At 38.9% G+C, this 24,384-nt stretch overlaps 2 protein-coding genes across 2 annotated transcripts; one reads left to right on the top strand and one right to left on the bottom strand.

Annotated features, from left to right (window-relative positions):
* The first annotated feature begins 416 nt into the window (after positions 1-416).
* Positions 417-10,471, top strand: derl3 (derlin 3). The gene is made up of 7 exons (XM_079688926.1): positions 417-518; positions 1,580-1,645; positions 1,719-1,792; positions 1,876-1,969; positions 4,483-4,678; positions 5,131-5,221; positions 7,410-10,471. Exons 1-7 carry the CDS (start codon positions 429-431, stop codon positions 7,507-7,509), a joined length of 711 nt encoding a protein of 236 aa, XP_079545052.1. The 5' UTR covers positions 417-428; the 3' UTR covers positions 7,510-10,471.
* smarcb1a (SWI/SNF related BAF chromatin remodeling complex subunit B1a) lies at positions 10,265-24,084 on the bottom strand. Its single transcript, XM_079688921.1, has 9 exons — positions 23,847-24,084; positions 22,847-22,958; positions 21,871-22,000; positions 19,621-19,758; positions 18,171-18,298; positions 17,889-18,055; positions 17,598-17,788; positions 12,487-12,618; positions 10,265-10,701 (listed from the first exon to the last, which is right to left on the bottom strand). Exons 1-9 carry the CDS (start codon positions 23,928-23,930, stop codon positions 10,662-10,664), a joined length of 1,122 nt encoding a protein of 373 aa, XP_079545047.1. The 5' UTR covers positions 23,931-24,084; the 3' UTR covers positions 10,265-10,661.
* Between the last annotated feature and the right edge of the window lie 300 nt (positions 24,085-24,384).

Genomic DNA, 24,384 nt, shown 5'->3' with positions numbered 1-24,384 from the left:
GAAAGGGTATTTTTTTATTATTATTATTTTAATTAATCCACTCATTGTTGTTCAAGTATCATAACCATCACATTTTTATATAGGTAAAAAAATTAAAATCTTTTTCACTTACTTTGGAAAGTAAATCCAACATAAATTAAATACATTTTTTAAAGAAGTTATTGTTGAATAAAAAATATGAAGGTATCATAACACTGGGGTTAAATGTAGAGATCATAAAAATAAAGTATCTTTATATTTCTGCACCTGAATTCTGATGTCTTTGCTTTAAAAGTGACCATAGCATGTGAAAGAGTTGTCAGTGTGTGGGGTGGATGGTGTTAATTGAAGGGTGAATCTGATTGGCAGAAGGCAGTGAGGGGGTGGGACCTGTGTTGTTGACTCACCCAGTGAGCAGATGATCGCTGACAGAGAGCAGCAGCAGCACGATGGCTCACAGCTTCACTCAGGAGTACTTTCAGATCCCCGTGGTGACACGAGCGTACACCACCGCCTGCATCCTCACCACCGCTGCTGTGGTAAGAAACCATGACAACAACAACAACAACAACAACAACAACAACAACAACAACAGCTTAAACTCTGGCCACCAAACTGGGATCACAAATAAAACTATTATTGAGATATAGAATTAGAAACTATTCCTTTTCAAATGTTACTACTCTTAAAATGTACAATCTACCTATTAAGAGTCGATCTATGTTAATTTCAGATTTTTTTATACAGTTAGATCATACGGTTTATTATGTTGTTTCCACATTTACTAAGATAATAAATAATTGTAAAAGGCTTAAACTACCAGATATTCAAATAGTTTTGAGATCTTTATATTGGAGCTTTTCAAATGTTTAACTGTTTTTAAATGTTGGAAACTCTTTGGGGTGTATCAGGGTTTAACATTAAAGCACTTCACTTTGTCAGTTTAAAAATATATTAAAATCAAAGTTTAAGTTTAGGTTCCTTTTTTGAAAGACTCTGATATAGATGATCTTATTTAAATAATAATATCGATGATAACTTCACACAGTTTTTGTCAACATTGTCATTATTTTAGATCAGACTGGCACTGTTTTAAAAACCTCATCTTGTGCGCTTTTCTTTTCAAGTCTTATAATGGTTTTCTGACTGGACAAATAGCACCACCTACCATTTACATCAAGTAAACATCCTCTTATAATCGCATAATGTTAGTTGAAATAAACATGCACGCATTCAAATGAACATTTCCTGATTTTCTGAAACCTTTGTTAACATTTGGACTACATGTGGATGTAGCTCTTTAGTTGATCCATTCTGGGCTACTCTAGAAAACATGGAGGTGAAACATGGCACACTTCTTATGTAGCTATGAAGGGCTCATACTAAGCTAACAAAAACACAACAATTCTTAGTTTTAGGTGATTACATGTATACATACTTAAAAACATATGAATACTACCTATATTCCGTCTCTGTTAATAGATCCCCTCGATCTAACACAAGGATGTTTTCAAGTTTTCATCTAAAAACTAGTAACTATCAATGAATGTCTTAATACCCATCTTGAAAAGTAATTTCAAGGTGTTTCATTTTTTTTTAGCAACTTGAGGTCATTACTCCCTTTCAGCTGTATTTTAATCCAGACCTCATCATCAGACAATACCAGGTAACATTTATTAATTCATTCAAAATGTATTCATTGTTTGTGTTTTATAATGACACGTTTTTTTCTGCCTCAGATATGGCGTCTGATAACCAGCTTCCTCTTCTTTGGTTCTGTTGGATTCAGCTTCGTGTTCAACATCATCTTTCTGTATCTTTTATCACAGAATTGCTTTTCCAGTGCCATAAAGTCAAACATCATATTTGTGCAGTGGTGTCCTTAACAAAAATAAGTTATCGATATTGTCGGATGCTGGAGGAAGGCTGTTTCCGGGGGAGGACGGCAGATTTTGTTTTCATGTTCCTGTTTGGAGGAATCGTGATGACTGTATCCTTCAGATGTTAAGCAAAAGAAATACACATTTTTAATTGTACTGCAATAGTGCTCAAACTCCCGCTGTCAAGACATTCTTAAATGGGAGGCATAAAGTAAACCCACTTTTGCAGTGCTTGTAAACGTACATTTTGGATAATGGAGTACTACCAACAAAATAATATAAAAATGTTTTGGTGGCTGCCTCGGTCAGAAAACAATAGGATTCACCGAGGTCTGGACAACTACCTTTGAAAAGTTACGCCATAACTTTCTTTCAAGCCAATCAGAACAGATTTGGCTTTCTCAGGGGTTTTCTTAAAGATATAGGCGCTAAAAGGAAGCGTTTCAGACAGAGGTTGAAATCAGGAATATTTAGATGGACTGTAGAAGAAAATAATTTGTTTTTGTGACATTAAAGCAGGTCAACGTGTCCTAGTAGAAACCCAAATTATGTATATGAACCTAAAATTAAGCAACATATGTCCCATTTAGATAATTCCTTAAAGGGTCCTCTCATAAGATGAAAATACATCTTTTCACCTATGAGATAATATTTTTACCATAACAGCTTTTTAAAGTATCAGTGGAACATATGGGCAGCCCTGCATTTATCATGATATTTGGGAGGAAGAAAGATATATTAAAGAGGAATGTACACACTGACTTAACAATGACAGTTAAATGTCAAATAAGTGAGAAAAGTGGCAATAATCGAGAATGTCCAACCAACGCTCCTTAAGAGTCAGTTTTCGCATTTTCAGGAAAAATGAAGAACCTAGAAGCTTTCACTTAAAAATGATCAAAATCAACCTGATAGTTGATTTATTGTTTTGATTCTGCTAAAAAAAACATCGTCCACGTGAGGTCTGTAGATTCAAGAGTTTTTTTCTGGATGGATTTTAACCTTACATTTTAATTTAGCAGCTATCCCAATGGATGACATTTATAAAAAAATATGGACAAATAAAACCGAACAATCTGCAGTTAGGTACGGCAAGAGCTAACACATGAACTATGCTCTTTGTAGTTGACATTGCATGAACGGATCTGTGGGGGAAACTTCTGTGTAGCAATGCAGGAGGAGTCACCGACTCAAAAGGAGACACAGGGAGAGCTGGAGCTTTGATGGCAAACACTGATGGTTTATTTGGAGCTTCGGCCGGAGAATTCACAAAACAAGTCCAGAGCCAGAGGTTCTGACTTCACGATAGAGTTGCCACGTAAATTCTGAAGAACTCTACCCCAGATCCATGTATTTAGTTAGTTCAAAGAGAATAATCCACATTGTGCATAACAAGATAGAATCATAACACCTCCATCAGCTGACGCCAACAGGCAGGAACAGGGAGACAAAACACTGAGAGCACAGCAGCCAAGGTTACATGTGCGTGTGCTCAGTCAGGACAGTATGAACTGATAAACTGGGTCAAAGTTATGGGCCTTGGAAAATATTTCCCCAACAGGATCCTTTAAGGTTTAACATGCTTATGTGTAGGTCCCTTCTGGCTATAAGCATGTAAAACCAGCTACTGTACACGCTGTCTCTTTTTGCCGATGCTCAGCAGATCGTAACCAGAAAGCTTTGCTCACATTCCAGGTTAATGATACCGTCCTGGGTCTGCTCACAGCAGACGTCCCCCTGGGCCGCTTTGAATGTGCGGCTTCATGGGTTTTTCTGGAGCCTTGTGATGTTTAATGGACAGTTTTATAAGCAAGTCTAATCCTGAGGTAATATTAATGTGGAGCGTGTTATCAGGACAGTAACATGCTTAGGCAGACTTTGGTGGAGGGTTTAGCATCGGTAAACAAAACGCTCTGACAAAAATGCCTCCTGGTATCAAAAAGTAGTAAATGTTTCTAGTTTAGAAGATTAGTCTTACAAATACTTCAATATTTTGGTAATGTAATGTTTTGTAACATTACCTGAGGCCGAAATTGCCAGTTTACAGAATATTTATGGACTAAACATTTATGAACAATGAGGAAAACATTGGCCTGTCAAAATCATGAATTATTTAGTCAAACGTAAATCCAAATTAGGGAAAATAGTAAGATTCAAGTTAGGTCAAACTTGATTCATTCTGAAAGATTGCAAATAAATAAACGATAAAGATTATCAATAAATTGAAAATTACAAAAACCATATACACATACCAAAAGTTAACCTTAAACATTTTTAATCAGACTCATTTTAATAAACCAATAAATGTATCATAAGTTTGGGCTATATTCACAATTTTTGTTGTCATCAACCTTTAATTAGTTTTTCCCTTTTTGTGGCAGAAATGGGCTTCCACATGCACGAGGTACAGAGAGCAGAACGATTCTATAAAGTAGATTTCTTTCCAGCTGCCTAGTTATGGTTTGACTAAAGACAATTATTTCTGAAGGTTTGTCGTTTTAGAAATGTCTGCTACCCTGAAACTTTAATCTACAATTAAACCAGCAGCTCTCAGGTGGCATTTTCTCTGTCCTAATGAAAACACAATTAAATGATTAGTTGTATTTAACCTGACTTCCTGCAGCTGTTCGGTCTGTTCGCCAACATCTTCTTCCTGGGCCAGGCCTTCATCATCATGCTGGTGTATGTGTGGAGTAAAAGACATCCGCTAGTACGCATGAACTTCTTCGGCCTCCTGAACTTCCAGGCACCTTTCCTCCCCTGGGTGCTCATGGGATTTTCGCTGCTGCTCGGAAACTCCATTGTGGTCGACCTCCTAGGTATAAAAACATTTAAACAAACGCCAACATCTGACGTAACCTGTAACTCCTAATAATCTGCTCAGATATTTGGCTAATGTTCAGGAAGGATACACAGTGAAATTAAGATAACATAAAAATCATGAAACCTGCAACGTAAACAATTTATATAATTAAATAGCAGGGGGCCTGAATTGCATTATTTGCCTTCTATTAGTTCAAATGGATACAATTTAAATATTATAAGTGTATCAGAGAAATATAAAAAGCTTGTGCACAACAACAGAGCGATACTTGTGTTAAAAAATCCAATGAAAAGAAAAAAAAACAATGTTTTAGTGAGTCTCTGAATCCTTTCTGTTTCCTGTCTGCATTGGCCCCTATACATAGTTCGAGATTTTAAAAGGCTCACTTATTAATTTAAATAATAAATAAAAGCTACAGTGCGTGTGTTTATTTCTGTTTTTCCTCAGGTATCAGTGTGGGTCACATGTACTACTTCCTGGAAGACGTGTTTCCAAACCAGCTGGGAGGACGGAGGCTGCTGATGACGCCAGAACTTCTGTAAGTCCGAGATGTTTATTTTCTAAACTTTAAAGAGGACATATTATGCTAATGTGCAGGTTTCATATTTGTATGTTGTGTCTCTACTGGGACATGTCTCCATGCTTTAATGTTCAAACAGCTCTTTATTTGTCTCATACTGCCTGTGCTGCAGCATCTCTTTTAACCCTCTGTCTGAAACCAGAGCCCAGTCTGCTCTGATTGGTTAGCTGGCCAGCTCTATTGTCATTGGTCAACCACTTAGAAATGCCCGGTCCCTATCACCTAAAATGTGTTGGAGCGATAGCCAATAGAAGCGTAAGTGTTACATAGTGACGTCACTATGTTACTGAAGTAAACAAAGGAGACCAATGGAGGTGTTTCAGGCAAGGGGGGAGGGAAGTTTGGGATTTGAGCCTTAAGAGACCATTACATGCACAAAAAACATGTATAACAGGAAAGAGAAGACCCCAAAATGCTCAATAGTGCCGTTATTAGTCGTTTGGAAATAGATGACTTGTAGAAGACTTTAACCCTAATACGGTCCTAGAGTTTATTAACATAAAGTAAATTCAATTTGTGTTATCGTATATAAGTATTGCAAAAATATATACAGTGGGGCAAAAAAGTATTTAGTCATCCACCAATTGTGCAGGTTCTCCCATTTAAAAAGATGAGAGAGGCCTGTAATTTTCATCCTAGGTATACCTCAACTATGAGAGACACAATGAGAAAAAAAAAAAACAGAAAATCACATTGTCTGATTTTTAAAGAATTGATTTGCAAATTATGGTGGAAAATAAGTATTTGGTCAATAACAAAAGTTCATCTCAATACTTTGTTATATACCCTTTGTTGGCAATGACACAGGTCAAACGTTTTCTGTAAGTCTTCACAAGGTTTTCACACACTGTTGCTGGTATTTTGGCCCATTCCTCCATGCAGGTCTCCTCTAGAGCAGTGATGTTTTGGGGCTGTCGCTGGGCAACACAGACTTTCAACTCCCTCCAAAGATTTTCTATGGGGTTGAGATCTGGAGACTGGCTAGGCCACTCCAGGACCTTGAAATGCTTCTTACGAAGACACTCCTTCGTTGCCCGGGCGGTGTGTTTGGGATCATTGTCATGCTGAAAGACACAGCCACGTTTCATCTTCAATGTCCTTGCTGATGGAAGGAGGTTGTCACTCAAAATCTCACGATACATGGCCCCATTCATTCTTTCCTTTACACGGATCAGTCGTCCTGGTCCTTTTGCAGAAAAACAGCCCCAAAGCATGATGTTTTCACCCCCATGTTTCACAGTAGGTATGGTGTTCTTTGGATGCAACTCAGCATTCTTTCTCCTCCAAACACGTCTAGTTGAGTTTTTACCAAAAAGTTCTATTTTGGTTTCATCTGACCATATGACATTCTCCCAATCCTCTTCTGGATCATCTAAATTCTCTCTAGCAAACTTCAGACGGGTCTGGACATGTACTGGCTTAAGCAGGGGGACACGTCTGGCACTGCAGGATTTGAGTCCCTGGCGGCGTAGTGTGTTACTGATGGTAGCCTTTGTTACTTTGGTCCCAGCTCTCTGCAGGTCATTGACTAGGTCCCCCCGTGGGGTTCTGGGATTTTTGCTAACCGTTCTTGTGATCATTTTGACCCCACGGGGTGAGATCTTGCGTGGAGCCCCAGATCGAGGGAGATTATCAGTGGTCTTGTATGTCTTCCATTTTCTAATAATTGCTCCCACAGTTGATTTCTTCACACCAAGCTGCTTACCTATTGCAGATTCAGTCTTCCCAGCCTGGTGCAGGTCTACAATTTTGTTTCTGGTGTCCTTTGACAGCTCTTTGGTCTTGGCCATAGTGGAGTTTGGAGTGTGACTGTTTGAGGTTGTGGACAGGTGTCTTTTTCAAGTGGAGGACAGAGGAGGCTCTTAAAGAAGAAGTTACAGGTCTGTGAGAGCCAGAAATCTTGTTTGTTTGTTATTGACCAAATACTTATTTTCCACCATAATTTGCAAATAAATTCTTTAAAAATCAGACAATGTGATTTTCTCGATTTTGTCTCTCATAGTTGAGGTATACCTAGGATGAAAATTACAGGCCTCTCTCATCTTTTTAAGTGGGAGAACTTGCACAATTGGTGGCTGACTAAATACTTTTTTGCCCCACTGTATCTATTGTCAACATCATGAGACCCCCTTTTTCCTCCTCATAGGCGGGCCATGTTCGATCAGCCGGAGGACCCCGACTACCGGCCGCTCCATGAAGAACAGCAGGGGGAAGATCTGCTGCAGGACGAGGAGCCGCAGGAGTAACAATACTAAGACCACAACAATCTGGATAAATCTGAGGAAACAGGAAGACAGTTAGAAGATGTGGATCTGTGGAGCCCTGACTTCTCAGATCAGAGGAAATGAACTTAAAAGGGCATCCTGTAGAGTTCATTTGACCGTAATGTTTTTACGAGTAGGTCCCTGTTGTGTTTTCATAGTGCACAAGCACGGGGCGACTAAAAGACAGGGAAGAAAACCAAAAGCAAGTCAACACTGCAGGATTTAAAATGTTAATATCAAAATCAAATGTTTACTGAGGAAGAAAAGTGAGACCTCAAAGACACACACAATAACGGTAAAGGCAACATTTGTTTCTGTCAACAAAACGCCACAGGGCACCTTTAAGGTCGATTTACAATAATTGTTTTTTATTTAGCTTTCTATCGTATCTCTTGGTCTTTATCGGGGGGCAATCACATGAATGTCAGATGGTTTCATACGAGGATACATTGTAAACCCTTTCTGAGGTAAATAAGATGCAAGGGCTTCATAAAAAGCTTGTTACTGGACATTTGGGTTTAGATTTTGCCCACATGAGTTGTTTAAAGTCTAAGATGTACGTGCATGCCTAACAGAATGTATGCCTGAATTTGAGTTTATGTCAAAAATATTCTTTACAAAACCCCAAACCTAGCAACGAGACAGTGAGTGATTCACCTGATCCGTGTTTATAAAGCTATTCACTTAGACTTTATCAGCATAAACAAATATAAACCTAAGTAAGCACACTCCAACTGTGTAAAATAATTCAAAGCAGTTCCCTCCCTGCTGCTGTCACAATGAATTGCCGACCTCCAGAAACCAGCACACTCTGCACTTTCACCCGCTGCCTTTTGTGGGTCAAACACTGGCAAACTAAATGGAAATTGCTTAGCACAACAACAAGCAAACAAGTCTCTGTGGGAGCGTCCGACAACCACACATATTTCATTGTCAGTCATGACACGGCACTGTGGAACATTTTAGTCAAGAAAACGTTTCTGTTTGCAGGGATTCAATGGAAAGCATCAGCAAGAACATTTATAGGAAAAATCATCGTGGTATTGACAATTCAATGTGGGGAAATTCACACACACGTACCTGATATTTAACATTTGAATTTGTTTAAAAAAATAAATAATCTAAAGACGTAATATTTAATTGCAATTTTGCTGCCCAGTATTGCAATTTAAACTAATTTGTTCTAGAAATTAAACTACAGCCTTTCATTTGTGACTTATATTAAACAAAGAAAAAATAGAAACTTGTTTATTTGTACTTGTCAGTGCAACATACAGAAGCCTTTTTAAAAAACTGAACAAATTAGCTCACTTTTAGAAATGACACTGCATATTTGACCAGCTCGAAGAGGCTGTATTTAGACAAAAGGTGACGTTAAGCTTAATGCTAACAAAGAGATGCTAACACTCTTACACATGACAATGTTAAGCTGGTATGTTTAACATGTTCAACTTTTTTGTTTAGCGTGTTAGCATCCTAGCAATACTTCTGAAAGGCAGTTGGTCATTGACTTGTGATGGACACAATTTAAGCTGATGGCTGATATAGAGGGAAAAGTCAAAGGATCATCAAAGTTATAAAACTGTACACAGAGGAAAACAGATATCTGTAGGAAAATGTAATTGCCAACTATATTATTTGAATCTCAAAGAAAATATTAGACTGACACATCACACTGCCTGTTACCAAAGAAAATATGCCACCTTTAAGTATCACAACCGCTAATTAAAACACCATTTATTTTGTGAGCTAGAAATAAAATGTAGCTCTCAAGATGGAAGAAATTACACTAAGGTGCCATGCATATTTAATAAAACAATAATATCATATTCTCATAGTAATGCAGAAATTGTTTATTCATTTACTTTTTAAGGGGCCCTATTACACTCATTTTCAGTTTCATATTTTGTGCCTCGACTGTTTCCACGATTTAATGTTCAAAAATCTCTTTATTTTTCTCATACTACATGTGCTGCAGCACCTCTTTTCACCCTCTGTCTGAAACCTGAGCCCAGTCTGCTCGGACCGGTTAGCTGGCCGGCTCTGTGGTGATTGGTCAACCGGTTAGAGATGTGCCGTCCCATAGCAAATCACGTACAATGTGTTGGAGCGCAAGCCAATAGGGGCATGAGTGTTACATAGTGATGTCACTATGTTATGGAAGTAAACCAAGGACTATAAAGGAGGCATTGCAGGCAGGGGGGGGGGGGGGGGGAAGAGAGAAACTCCTTTGCAAACCATTTACATGCACAAAAACCCAGTGGCGAACCGCCAGGGTTCAGAGAATACCCTGGAACACTCAGACAAAAAATAGATTTAATTATATAAATAAAAATGTATATAAAATGAATAAATGAGAATCGTATCTGTGTTGTTGATCTGTAATATTACAGTGTTACGTTGATTTGTTTGTCCTTCTCGGACCATGCACTACGCATTTGAGTGGTTTTGTGTTAGAAAAGAAAGCAACCAATCAGATCTTGTTCTGGGTCTCTGGGTAGAATATCCTTCAACCAAGGTATTCTACATCCTTGATAGAAGGCCTTGGCCCAGAGCCCTGGCCGTTGCACTGAATGAGAGCGTACGTTTAGACCGACAGTTTGACAGTGTCTATCACATACAGTTGTGATAAGACACGGTTCGCCACTGCAAAAACCTATATAACACACTGTAGGAAAGGACCCCAAAAGCATAAAGGGCTTCTTTAAACTGATGCACAATATAACAAGACGTCAAATCAAGCTCTTACACTTTTTTATTCATTTTTGTAAGAATTATTAAAATGTACAAAAAGACAACAAATACAACATAACAATATATTATCTGAGACTGGCTGTGGTTTTTTTTCTCCCTCTGGTCAGGTAAAGAGAGTCAGTGGTCAAAGTGAGAGAGCAGCCTCTCCACACCGGGGGTCTGAGGGGAACACGACGGGGTTTTCTACCGGGGGCTTTGCCAAAAAGAACAAAGTAATAACATCAATAATGAAAATAAAAAATGTGAATGTCTGACTGAGAATCCGGTAGAGCAGAAAAGAAATCCAGCGCGTGATGGAGGGACGTCTCTGGTGCTGATGTTTGTTCCGTGACAGAACCAAACCTCAGTGAAGGCGAGCTCCTGCAGGGGGCTCCGTCGCCCTACCACGCAGGCGCCATGTTCGCCAGTCGCCTCATTCGCCTGTGGAGAGAAGGGCAGTGTCAACAACAGTGTCAGCAACCGCAGACTATTACAAACCTCACTCTTCTTACTAGAGGTCCAAATACTATTCGTTTAACGTGATGATAATCAATGTTATTGGATCATTTCATCTATTTAATGGGTCCTATGGTTGAATGCTGAAGTGTAACGTCTTCCAAACAGAGTGGTGCAGGGATGAGTCCTAAAGCGTGGAAATTAGTAAGCATTTTAGAAATGACGGTCCACTGTATCAAAGTATTTTGATTGGGTTTTTGCTTGGATTCCCGAAATAAGGTGCAAATAAGAGCTTATAAGATTTGTATAAAAATGTGTTCAATGACAAATATATGTCAATAACAACTCACTGGTGAATGTCAGAAGTTTTTACGTGTCTTAAAATGGCGGTTGCTAACAAGTGCCTATATGAGACAGCTAAACATTATCATGCTGAGCATTAGCCGCCTTGAGCTTAGCGGTGGTGATGATATCTTTTTACTTTTGTCGAATGCATTTATCCTTAACTTATTGTTAAAGTGGCGTTTCTATGTGGAGATTATCCCGCTGAACAAAATGTTTAAGTATAATAAACATGTGTTTGCAACAGATCTTATTTCTGAAATATACCAAAAAAAACAATATACAGCTGTAAAAAATGATCTTCAAAAAAAGAGGCTGGAACCATCAACTTAAAACATTTTTATAATTAAACAATTATCCAATATATCAACATCTGATCTACTCTTCATGAAGTTACTCAATTGATTACGTTTTAAGCACTATTCAGTTCACAACAAATGTTTGACATTTTACTTTTCAAAAATGACTTATGAGATGATCATTTATCAAGATGATCGTGTTAATCATATCTGACTAATTTTGATTAATGTGCACTGTCCCTGTTAAACTAATCAATTCATGTATTACCTTTTTTTTTTACGGGTCCCTTACTAAGTCAGGACTGTATGGGCTCAGAACAGTCTCATAATACACACATGCACACAGAAGGATTCACACTTGTATTTCATGATCCGCAAAAGGATTCACACTTGTATTTCCGGATTCACACTTGTGTTTTCTCCGGACTGCGCAAAATGCGTACATGAAGCGCTACGTCATGAACGCAAGAAATCTACCCCTCGTGGGTCGCGCTCATGTGATTGGCTTAGATTGGAGGAGACATCTGATTGGCTATAGATGAGAGAAACTACAAGTATGAATCGGCTGACCGTCAGGGGAGTCTAAAAAAACCTACACACGAATGCACAGTGATCCGTGCACAGGAAGCGGTTTGTGTTTGCAGGTTCAGAGGTTTTAAACGGAAAACAAATATGTGTGGATCAAAAATACATATGTAAAACTTTTTTCTGTATTTGGATTTTATTTACATGTATATGAAACGGAACACATTTGTGTGTGCATTGAAAAACACAAGTGTGGATCCGGAAATACAAGTGTGAATCCTTCTGTGGATCATGAAATACAAGTTTGAATCCTTCTGTGTGCATGTGTGTATTATGAGACTGTTCTGAGCCCATAGGACTGAACTATGTCATTTGGCACTACAAAAGTAGAATAGTGAATTAAGCTGCAACGATTAGACAAGTAAAGGATGATTCAATTGACAAGAAACTCTTTTGATCTTAAATAGATCAGTTGGGTTATAATGTATATACCTCTGATTTCCATTCTGTTCTAGTTTTTATTTATCTCCACAGGAAGGAAGTATGGTAACAAACAGCTGACTGCTCCATCATGGAGGTGCATTAAAGCCTCAGCCTCACTCACCTGGTGTTTCTGTCCTGATCTCTGATCTTCTTCTCCATCTCTGCGTCTGTCAGGGTCTCCAGCAGGGGGCACCACTGGTCGGCATCGCCTGTGTTTCTGATGGCTATCTCCACTGTGGGGAGGGGGTTCTCACTGCAAAACACCAACCAAAAACAATGGTCACTATGGATGTACTTCACTGCGGACTCAGTGGATGTGTTCCCTCTGCTGCAGCTGGAGACTCAGAGGTGGGTTTCCTTTCAAGTGACTCAGATAGGATGTTTTCTAATCAATCCATAACAGGGAGTCACTTCCCCCCGTTTACGCAAATCTTGAAGCGCGCAAGTTCCAAGCAACGGTAACAATAGCGTAATATTATGACAAGTTACTAAAACATTTAGCATAGTTTTGATGAGCAGCGTGAGGAAAGACGGGAAAAACACATCCTGTTTTGAAAGAAAACAAGTTATGTTAGGAAACAGCACAACTCCAAAGAAACAAGCGTGAGAAGCAAATAAAATAATGGATTTAACTTCATGCATGCTGATGAATATATGAACATAAATGTTTACCGCCCTGATCATCTCTGTTTGATTGATTGCATTACCAATCATTCATCGTTGTCATGAAATAAGCAGAGAAATTGAATATTTCTTCCACAACGGATATCCAACTGTTACGGAGATCAGTCTGGGTTTAGAAATATTGAATTACTTCACATCCCAGGGAGGTGAGGAACTCGCAGACAGACTGTCGGCTACGATTCACCCAGACAATATCCGTGAGAGCAGTAAATAGCAGCCATGGCAACGATATACACAACCACAGAGATGTCAACAGGCCAGACTTTTCCAAAGCGCTTGTTTCTGCAAATAAAAAATGTAATATTTCAAAAATGATGAATAATTGATCAATGTGTGATCAAAGTGCCCCTTCAAAAACATTACAATACACTATTACATTATGGTAATATTTGTTTGTATTCTTGAATGTTAAAACATCTAATTCTTCAGGTTTCTTATTGTCAACGTTACAGTTATAATCAAGATTTCAATAACCTCACAAGGAGATTGACGTAATGATGGAAATAAAACATGTTGTGCACGTTAGAATTAAGTACAAATATATTTACGTTATTTGCAGTGTTTAGTATTTGCCTTGTTTCATTAGGGTAAACGCTGAGCATGCGTTGTCAAGTTGGTGAAAATGTTTCATCATTTGCATGTGTTCTGGCAAATTTGTGTTTTTATATTTGCATCGATGTAGAACAGGGGTCTCCAACACATCGATCGCGAGCTACCGGTAGCTCGTAAGTAGGGATGTAACGATACCAAAAAATCACGGTACGATAATATCGCGATAACAAGTCCACGGTACGGTATTTATCTCGATATTGAATAATAAAGGGAAGAAAGAAAAAAATCATACATTTTTCTTTTTCAATAAAACATTTTTTTACTCGGAAAATGCTTCTTTATTACATAATAAATCTGATTTTTACAGCATTTTTGTAGGATAGCAGTATTTTAAAGTGTCAAAAACAAAGTGACAATAACAGACTGGAACAAGAAAACCCGTGTTTTTGTACCTACTGGTACTACCAAACAAAGTAAGCATTTTCTTTATGCCACTGCATCTCACAAATAAACAAGGACATTTAATAATCAGACCCTGCAATAAAATAAATCAAGTTTCACTTTAGTTTTTCAAGTAACTCAACTCAAACTCACTAGTCACTCACTCAGCATCATCAGACAGATTTTTAGGAATATGAGAATGTCCACATTTCCAGGTATTTATAAGCTGGGGTGTTTGGGCATTTACAATATCCCCTGCTCTGGAAAAAACTCTCTCGCTTGGTACTGATGTTGCTGGGACACCAGTGGTCGCGTTAACCGAATATTTTATTTAACAATGACGGAAAAATCTGAAAGCAGTCTGTCATTTTGACAGATTAGAACAAACTCTGAACAGCGCCAACGTTTCCCCAGAGCCAGGCTCTGGTGTTATGCCGTGTTATGCATGCCCTCCAAAAGGAAATGATATAGTTTCCAAACCGTACTTTGCCGTACAGATCAATACATGTCTGGGAGGTCTTGCTTTACGCTGTGCGCGTCCCGTGAGGTGCATGCACACACGGCATAACACCCCCCCCCCCCCCCCGGTTGACAGTTCACGAGCATGCTCTATCGTGAACTGTTCAGACCCGACGGGTAATAAGGGATTATGACGGATATTTTACGATCCTGTCTGTCAAAATGACGGACAGCGAAAAAGTCTAACGCCAGGCTTATTGACATGGCGAGATATAAATATATGGTTGGTACTTGTCAATGTCTCTAGGTGTTTAAATGTAGCCCTGTAAATACGATGTCCTTTTGTGTTATCTGTTGTTTTATTTTCATGTTGTAACCTACTTGCTGCCATGTTGGACAGGTCTCTCTTGAAAAAGAGATCGATGATCTCAATGGGAACACCTGGTTAAATAAAGGTTAAAAAAAAAAAAAAGTGTTTTTAAAAAAATATATATATAATATATTTTAAAAATCGCGGTAGATTTTGTCAATCTCACGACGGTTTTTGGAAGTTTATTTACCGCGATACCGCGATATTCGGTATATCGTTACATCCCTACTCGTAAGCCCTCAATAAGTAGCTTGCCAAGCAAATCCAAAATGTAAAAATACACAAAACAAGAAAAGGAATTGTAATTAAAAGAATCTACTCTATGCATAACCAAACCTCAATCATAGCGAACTCTATCTACTTACTACAACTCTATATCTATCTAGCACCCCTCCTTCCCCCACCCCCCACTATGAAAATCGACCAATCACGTTCTTGCTTGATTTGCGGGACCAGTGTTGCAGTCGGGAAGAAAAGCAATGTGGCACCTCCCCACTGATTTTCCTTCTGGCAGAATCTACACAACACATCAGCCCCATGTGCCAATACAGCACATGAGGGGCAGAGTTTTACTCTGTGTGTTGCAACTTGCATATTATATTTATTGCACTTGACGCACACATACGCATGGCGTAATTTCCACTGGGGGCAGGGGGGACATTTCCCCACCACTTTACGAAATCCTGTTTCCCTCACTTTACAAATATGTTTATTATTATTTTTTAACGCAAGCCGTCATCGCCACGGAGGAGCACAGAGCCTCTGTGAGCGAGCGAGACAGAGAGAGAGCAAGGGAGAGCATACCTTTATCTATTTAATATTAAAGAATGCTAACTAGGTAACATAAGATAAGAATAAACAAGTTTAAATGATTTGTTATTTATTGTGATCATATTCTAAAGATGTTTGTATTATTGAAAAGTATACAGCTCCCTTTCATAGAGTGTTGAGAGCTGTATCCATACATTCATTTTGCTCTCAAAGTGCACCAGATTGATGCATTTAAAGAGCAACTTCCAGGTTAAAGACACCTGTGAATAAATGTGTAGGAAAATGATGAATACACTAGATTTTCAAAAAAATATACAGAAATATACACTACAGTGACATCTGGCGTCGTTTTTGTAAGAAATGTTCACTTCCGCATAAAAAAGCCTCGACACGTGACCTCCCGCGTGTGACGTAACACGGGGGACACAAGGGGGAGAGCAGCCGGTGTAACGTATGAATAAACATGGATCCCAATGCTAGTTTCGACACAGAAGACACAGAAGAAGTTGAACATGAATATTCGAATGCATATGACGGACCACAACCTTATAATTATGAGCCTGCTAGGCGTCCAAGAGACCAGGAGCAGCCAAGGATTAGAAGAAATAACGGCCATCGGAGAGAAATTGAGCTGTGGTGTGAGGAGAACCAGTGGAGAACTGGGCAGCTATCTTGGTGAGTGACCGGCGTTAGCTACAGTATGTTAGCTAACGTCACATCACAACATTGTGAAGTTAGCTATCATATATCAGGCTATAACTAAAGTAGCATTGATAATATAGTAACGTTACTGGCAGGACTGTTGATACTGATCCATAACAGAAACTAATGCGCAAGTATCAGCCGTATCTCGCGTTACCTAATGCAACTCCACACTACGGTGCTGTGTACCGGAGGGGAGACGCGAGATACGGCTGATACTTGACGATCTAGCGGAGAAAGGTTGTGGAGCCTCCGTTGATATGTCGTTGTAAATGGCTTGATGGAAAGCAGGTGTGTAGTCGGGGAGGGTGCACAGCTGATTGCAGCAGGTGAGTGGAGGTTGAGCCGGGAGCCAGGAGAGACAGCCACCACGCACACACAAACACAGACAGGGGGAAACAAACAAACACAAAGGAGACGGCTGGAGCAGTACAGCCACCACAGCGTTACCTAATGCAACTCCACACTATGCCTTACGGTGCCGTGTACCGGAGGGGAGAGAGAGAGAGCAGCGAAGGGGGGTGGGAGAGAGAAGTAATACGGTTTCCTGATAAAGCTGTTTTTAAGAGCAGAGCTCAAAATTGCTCCTTTCCCTCTGAATTCCTGCCCTTATGTCTCGTAAAACATATCAAATCCTGCATTCACTTTTTTAATTGTAATTTTCAAGCAAGTTTAAGCTTAAATGTAGAAAAAATAAAAACCTGCAAGATGCTCTTTAACTTCAACATTTAAAATAAATCTTCCCGGGGGGAGCATGCCTCGGGACCCCCTTAGAGGATGTGAGGTCCACCCCCAAAGAAGCAGGTTAAAATAATTCAATTGCATACATTTAATTTTAGTAAACACTGAAAACGGGTCCCACAGACCCAAACAGCACACAAAGGTTAAAGGTGAGCATATCATAATGTTAAAATGTGCTAAATATATACACTGCAAAAAACAAAAAAAGAGGAGTAAAAGCAGCTCACGACTTGTTTTAATTTTTGAAAGTAGCCCTCACACTAAAAAAGGTTGGAGACCCCTGATTTAGAAACTGCAGCGCGTATCCCGTAATGGAAGTGTTTTAAGCAGTTTTAGCACGTTTGTACTTGTCGGCCACCGTAGAAAAGCATGTGTCAAACCTGACAACAAACTACTACTTGTATTTCTTTTACCGGTTAAAGTTCAAAATGTACTCATGATGTTTGGGAGATAGGACACTGAGCTCACATGCTTTCCACCACATCTCCCGCTCTGTATTTGGGGAACAGTACCTGAAGGCGTACGTCCTCTGGTGCCAGCTCAGCTGACCGCGGATGCTGTAGGCGATGGTGGTGACAAACTCTCCGCCCAGGCCCAGCTCGGAGCACAGCTTCAGGGCGAATTTCTCCGGAGAGTTCTCCCTCTCGGACATGTCCCACTCAAACTGGTCCACCAGGGAGATGTTCCCCACATGGATGTTCAACTGAAAACCAAAAACATTTCTCAGAATAGGCTTCAAGTATCGTTTGCTATGAAAACATTTGATAGATTCTTCATGAGCTCCAGGCAGTGTAGAGCGTCACCTTGATGATCACCCTCTGGTCCGACTGCTCCTCCAGGATGCTGTCTGTGGGATACGACTCGATCTGCTGTCGGATGGCGGAGGCGATGGCGGGGACGAAGGCCAGCGGGTTGAGGTCCAGGTCGTCGCAGAGGATCTCAGCAAACATCTCGGGCGTCATCAGCTTTTCTGGGAATGTCAAAAAAGCAAAGGAATGTATCAAAACTTATATTGGCTCCAATGTGTTTTTGCTTTGATATCCTATTTTGCTGAGCTGAGAGAAAAGGCGATGTTGGGGCGTTACCGTTCATGTTCCAGGTGAAAGCGTCTCTGAGTTTCTGTCCCTCGATCTCCATGTCCAGGCGGATGGGAACCAGGACTTCAGACTGAGTGGCGTTCTCGTGGATCACTGCTGGATCGTGGTCGTCAAAGCTGGGCAAGAAGAAAAAACAAAAAAACTCACCAACTGCAACTGAAACTAGAAACTAGATCTAATTCCTATATATTACATTTGTATTACTATTATCTTTTTATTTGTATTTCTGTTGTACCTATATGTTCAATTTGTTTCATGGGGTTTTATATTGATGCATCGATTTAGTTGTCTTCGGAGAGAAATCATAATTTATTTTATTTTATTATCATACCTTTGACCTCCTTGTGTCTCTTAACCTGTTAAAATTTTATATTTTGCTGCATGAACCTGTAAAGTTCTTAACATCTAATCTGGGGGGAATTTCTTGTTGTTTATTTTTAACTTGTGATGTGTGCCATTTTGTAAAGCACTTTGAGCTGCATGTGCTGTATGAAAAGTGCTACATAAATAAAGCTTTATTATTATTAGTATATACATATATTTCAATGTTTAAAGTAGGGCTGTCAAGTTAACGCAATTTCTTTTTTAATGCCGCTAATTATTTTAACGTGCGATTAACGCATGTATAGTTGGCCCGCACCATAGTTTCAGAGCCCAAAGGCTTGACGTTGTTGTTGTTGTTAGTTGGATGGTGGGAGATTCTAGCGAGAGTTATGGATACAAAAAAAGGTGTTTTAAACAGCAAGCCAAGCACACAGCTGATGCTGACAGCCCCGCTCCTGCCGCTCGCTTGCGGCAGACCACACTTTAAAGTTTGCCGGTTGGACGCCTGGACACGGCGTCTATGAGCAGCAAATGGGTGGCGGAGGCTACAGCTTACAGAACAATTAACATTGTGGAGGACGAGGGAGTGTGTGAGATAATTCGGATCGCATCCAACGTGTCACAGCGCATTATTTTGACCCAAAGTGAGAACTTCAGTCTCATGCTTTGACTGAAGATGAAGACAGAGGAGCAGCATTTCGCCGCTAACTGTAAACAGGCTTGTTTGTTTGAGCAACTGGCTCAGTGCAGAGAAGTACACAGGGTTAGGAGAGAGTGTAAGAGAGAGAGAGAGGTTCCAGGTTGTTGTATTGAAAATATTCAGGAGAATATTTGTCATTGTTCCAATGATAATAAACAAACATTTGCATAAAGCATATTTGTCCACTCATATGTTGATAAGAGTATTACAAACTTGAAAGATATTCCTCTAAGGTACATTTAGGACAGATAAAACATTTGCGATTAATTTGCGATTAACTAAAGAAAATGACATCATGCGATTAATCGCGATTAAATATTTTAATAGACTGACAGCCCTAATTGAAACCTTATGGTGCAGGTGATCCGCATTTCTGCGTGACTAAACACAGCAGTGGGGGCGCAGGCTGCTCACCATAGGGGGAAGGTCCTCTTCTTGTCGCGGCCACTCCGGCTGCGGTTGATGGTGGTGGAGCAGGGCACTGCGTCCAGGTGGTGGGAGCTGTTGGGCAGCGTGGGGACCCACTGACTGTTCCTCTTGCCCTTCTGCTCCCTGGGGACAGAACCAAACACATGTGGGAACCAGACAAGATAAGATGGACTTTTTTCAAATGTCAAATTAGTTCAATGACAACATGCAGCAGTTATAATCTCACTGGTTTAACGGTAACATACCAAATCATAATAATAATAATTTACATGTATATATTTTTAACCTTTATATAAATCTGTATATATATATATGAACATTCACCTGTTAAAATTCAGAGTTTAACTCATGTGATTTTTCTTAATTTTGATTCATACTATTACTACATGTTCATTCCTATTTTAACTTGTTTTGTTTTTATTTTTCTTATTATCGCATGTGTACTATCTGTTTTTCTGTCTTATTCTGTTGCTGCTATGACACCCACATTTCCCTACAGGGATCAATAAAGGTCAATCTTATCTAATAATAAATACATAACCACATGTTAAACCCATTTGCTGTGGACCTACTACTGATGGACATGTTTGAAAACGTGCTTTTTTTTTCTTTCTATTAACACAGCCAATATGTTCCTCCAAACCAGCATGAAGATAATTATGCAAACTGAAACATCCTTAATTATTACCAGTATGCTTTTATGAATGCCGCTTTTATGAATGCCGCTTTTATGAATGCCGCTTTAATCAGGGCGCTTTCATAAACTCAAAAAGCATCAGCTTAAAGACATTCGACATAAAAGTACTTATCTCTAATTTCCAAATAGGTCGCATCAAAAATGTGCAGACTGACCTCTTGATACAAGCTACCTGTTTAATTCTTCTTCCGTTATCAATTTTAGATTTCAGATGTTGAGTAATCATTTTCATATCGTGTTGAAAAACAGATGCTTTTGGGATTTGTTTCCAGTTGTTTTATTCTCTTCAGCAGCCATTGCTTCCTCCTACACTCTCAAGATCCCTGTCCCCCAAAACAACAACCCCCTACTAGCTGTCAGTTACTGGCCCTCTCCTTTAATCCGTTTTGTACCTTTATATGCATTCTATAACACATTTATGATTGTTGGTTCAGGGTGTTTTTGCCTTATTTGTCCAATTTCTCCTCATCATCATCATTATTATTGTGATCATCAATATTTATTTCAAACAACCAGTTAATACATTGATTCAGCTGTACCTGTACATACTATATAGGGTCATCATTTTATTTCTAACAAAACATTATATTTTAAAAACGTAAAATGTTTCGGTGTGCAATATCCTAACCTGTTAAGTAAACTAACTATAAGTATCAAATAAATGTAGTGGAGCAAAAATATTTTTCGCTGAAATCTGGTGTATAGGTAGGAAGTGGCACGAAAACGTACAAAAGTCATAGATAAATACCTTAAATGTGTAATTAAGTACAGTACTTTAGTAAATGTAGTTGTCAAATTGTCAGTTGACAAATTAATCAATAATCATTCATTAAAAAAGGAAAAGATAAGATACTCTACGCTTCTCAAAGTGTGGTCCGCGGACCACTGGTGGTCCGTGAGCGCCCCCTAGTCGTCTGTGAGTATATTGGTAAAATTTCACATTTGAAATAAATGTAAGTTTTCCGCACTCTCGCGGGAATATCTCAGCAATGGAGCGAGCTTAAGTTCCACATTCGATTGCATGATATAAGCCCAGCGCAACACCTTCGTCAAAAATGTTGTCACTTGTTTGTACCATTTTCAGGCGATTTGTAATCTGTTCTAGAAAAACTACTTGTCCTGTTTATATAGACATACATTTGCTGTTAAAGTTTATTTTGTATTTTATTTCATTTGAAATTAATGTGCAATGCTTGTCTACATGCTGCTATGACAAAATAATTGTCCAAACTGGGATCAATAAAAGTATATCTAAATGTAACCCTAGAAGGAGTAATAATACCACAGTATATAAATACTGTTTAAGTCTTGCATTACCAACAAAAGCCTATAAAGAGTACCAAAAGTAAAAGGTAATAATAAGTCATAACCAGTCTTATTTGTCCACGGCACAGATGAAGTTCCTTGAGTAAGTTAAGCCTGCAACTCACAAAAAGAACTACGGTACTAACTACGGAAACCTTTTGATTGTGAGGAAAACATCTAAATAGAGAGGCATTCCCATATCTATAATTTGTGTTCTCAGATGGCGGGGGTACCTGAGGTAGGCGGGGGGCTCCGTGCTGATGGAGATAGCTTTGTACTTCTCATCGTTTCCTTCCAGGATCTCCTCCACCTCGGAAGCCTTCAGCAGGGTCACACTGGTGGCCAGCTGAGTGTAGCCGTGATCTGAAGGACAGAAACGGATCAAATCAACGACAGAAACAAGAGCAGCTGAACCTGGTAATGTTCGACTCATTATTGTGAAAAATTATGTTAACCCTAATTATGAAATGAGGCGATGTGTAACGCCATTTTCTTATCCTTTTAAACATAAATGTATAAGGATGTTGTTCAGAAAAAGATGAACAAAACATATTTAAACGTGTGAACAATTTGTTTTTCTTTGTTTAAGATTTTTCTTTGTTTTTCATTTCTATTTGTGGAGATACAGTTCTCATTGTTGTAATACTTTTTCCTTATTGACTGAGTTCATTTACAGATATGCTCAGATCACAAACTCATGTTTTTACATCACGTTGAGGTAAATCACAACAAAAAAACTAATAAAAACTTAAATAATAAAATGAGATACATTTAAAAGAAAAAAAGAGGAAAAAAAAGCAATCAAATCCTTCAATTTTCTCAAGATTCCTTTTTATTTATTTAAACAATACCTCTTCATGTCAATAATACTTTTAAACATTATAGTGAAGCAGTTAGTGGCAATTACATTATTTTTAAAATGCCAAACCATCAATCTTTTAGCAAGGAAAACCTCTTTGGGTTTTGAAATTGTAAAACAAGACATTTAGGATATAACCTTGGACTTTAAGAAACTGGGATGGACTATTCCATATGTTCTTAACTTTTTTGAAGCCAAAACACATTTCCTAATTTGTTCTATTTATTAAAAAATTCCAAAGTAGTCTGTAGTACAACATTTCTCAGTGGTACGGCTTTTAATATTAGATGAATCACAACATATGAAGAATATATACTGTGAATATAGTCTCAGGACTGCACTCTACTGACCGTGTGACGACTCCACTATCTTCTTCCTCTCTTCTACCGATGCCAGTTTTCTCCATAATGACGGATATCTTTTATACAGGGAGCCTCTGAACATGCGGAGGTAGTTTCCCACCTGAACACACACACAGCAAAAAAAACAGAATCAAGAAACACGAAGGCAGACCACCGAACAAAGAATCTTGGGGATTCTTACAACCCTTTTGTATGTGTTTTCCTCTATGTATGATATATTTTGGAGTTTAGCTACGGGATAACCATGTCAAGTCAGATTTTAGTTTTTTTCTTATATTTCATATGAATTATTATTATTATTACATTATTCCAAACAAATAGTTGATTTTTCAAAAAGATTATGGCGAATGATAACTATCATGACTTTCTCATGAATACAGCCATGTTTTCAGTTTTGATTTTATTTGTATTATGTTAAATCTAGTCTAAGAGGTTTAAGAAAAAAAAAACGTCCAAAACATTCAACTACTATAAATCTCTATTGGAATTAAGATCAGTATTTACGTCCGAGAACTAACGTTACAGCTAACACGTACACTGCGAGAGGAACCATAGTACCGTAACAAACAACCATATAGTAATGATAATAAATAAATCATAACATTATTAAAGAATGAGTCCAACATTGCGGTGTTTGTTAGACTGTCCTATACAAGCTTTAGTTGGATAAACACCTTTAGCTAGCTAGCATAGCAGCTTAGCATGATTGTATAACGTTGGATAGCTCAGCCAGAGAAACCAGGTTGAACCTTTGGAGAAGACTTTGTACTGTTGGAACATCATATTCATTATTTTTATTTTATCTTCATGGCTGTTCTCAGCTGAATTAACAAGAAACATTAATTAAATGAATGAGTGTTGATGCGCCGTCCTTCATCGTTAGCTGCTACCTAGCTGCTAACGGACCGGCTGTCAGGTTTAACAACACTTTTCTGTCAAATAAGTAAATAATTGAGGCTATGGTTGAATAAATAAGTAGAATTATAACCTCCGATCCGATCATATAAAAGTCTCCATCCTCCTCGAGCTGAAATTTAACAGGTTTTTGTCCAAACGTTTTGCTAAGCGCCATAGTGAAATGAAATAACAAAGCTCAATGCTAATGCGCATGTGCGAGAACCGTCTGTCGCTGAGAAGTGACGTTGCACTAGTTTCACAACAGTCAACAGTAGGCTTGTTTGAGACAAGCGAGACCTGCGCAGACCTGCGCAATTTCGATCAACGTCTTGCTCGTACGTTGCATGATGGTTATTCATTTTGTTTGCTCTGGAGGCTCGCTCACATGAGACGTTGAAATCTCGCGGGACAAAGACGCCCGCAGCCTTGAGAGCGAGGCGCGGCGAGGCGGCGCAGTTCCTCTCCATGGGCTGCGGAAGCGAAATGCTTGATGGGAAACGACTCGCTGGTATCTCGAGCTGAGCGCTCATTGGTGGTTTTTACCACGTGCTGCTGATTAAACTCTCCAATTGGCTCGGCAAAAGTTTGTTGTTGTTTGGTGTCAGTTTTACGTCGCCACTTCCATTCAC

This window comes from Notothenia rossii, assembly GCF_949606895.1.
Source record: "Notothenia rossii genome assembly, chromosome: 6".
NCBI lineage: Eukaryota > Metazoa > Chordata > Actinopteri > Perciformes > Nototheniidae > Notothenia > Notothenia rossii.
Note: the sequence above shows the minus strand (reverse complement) of the source record. Positions and strands in the feature narration are given on the sequence as shown.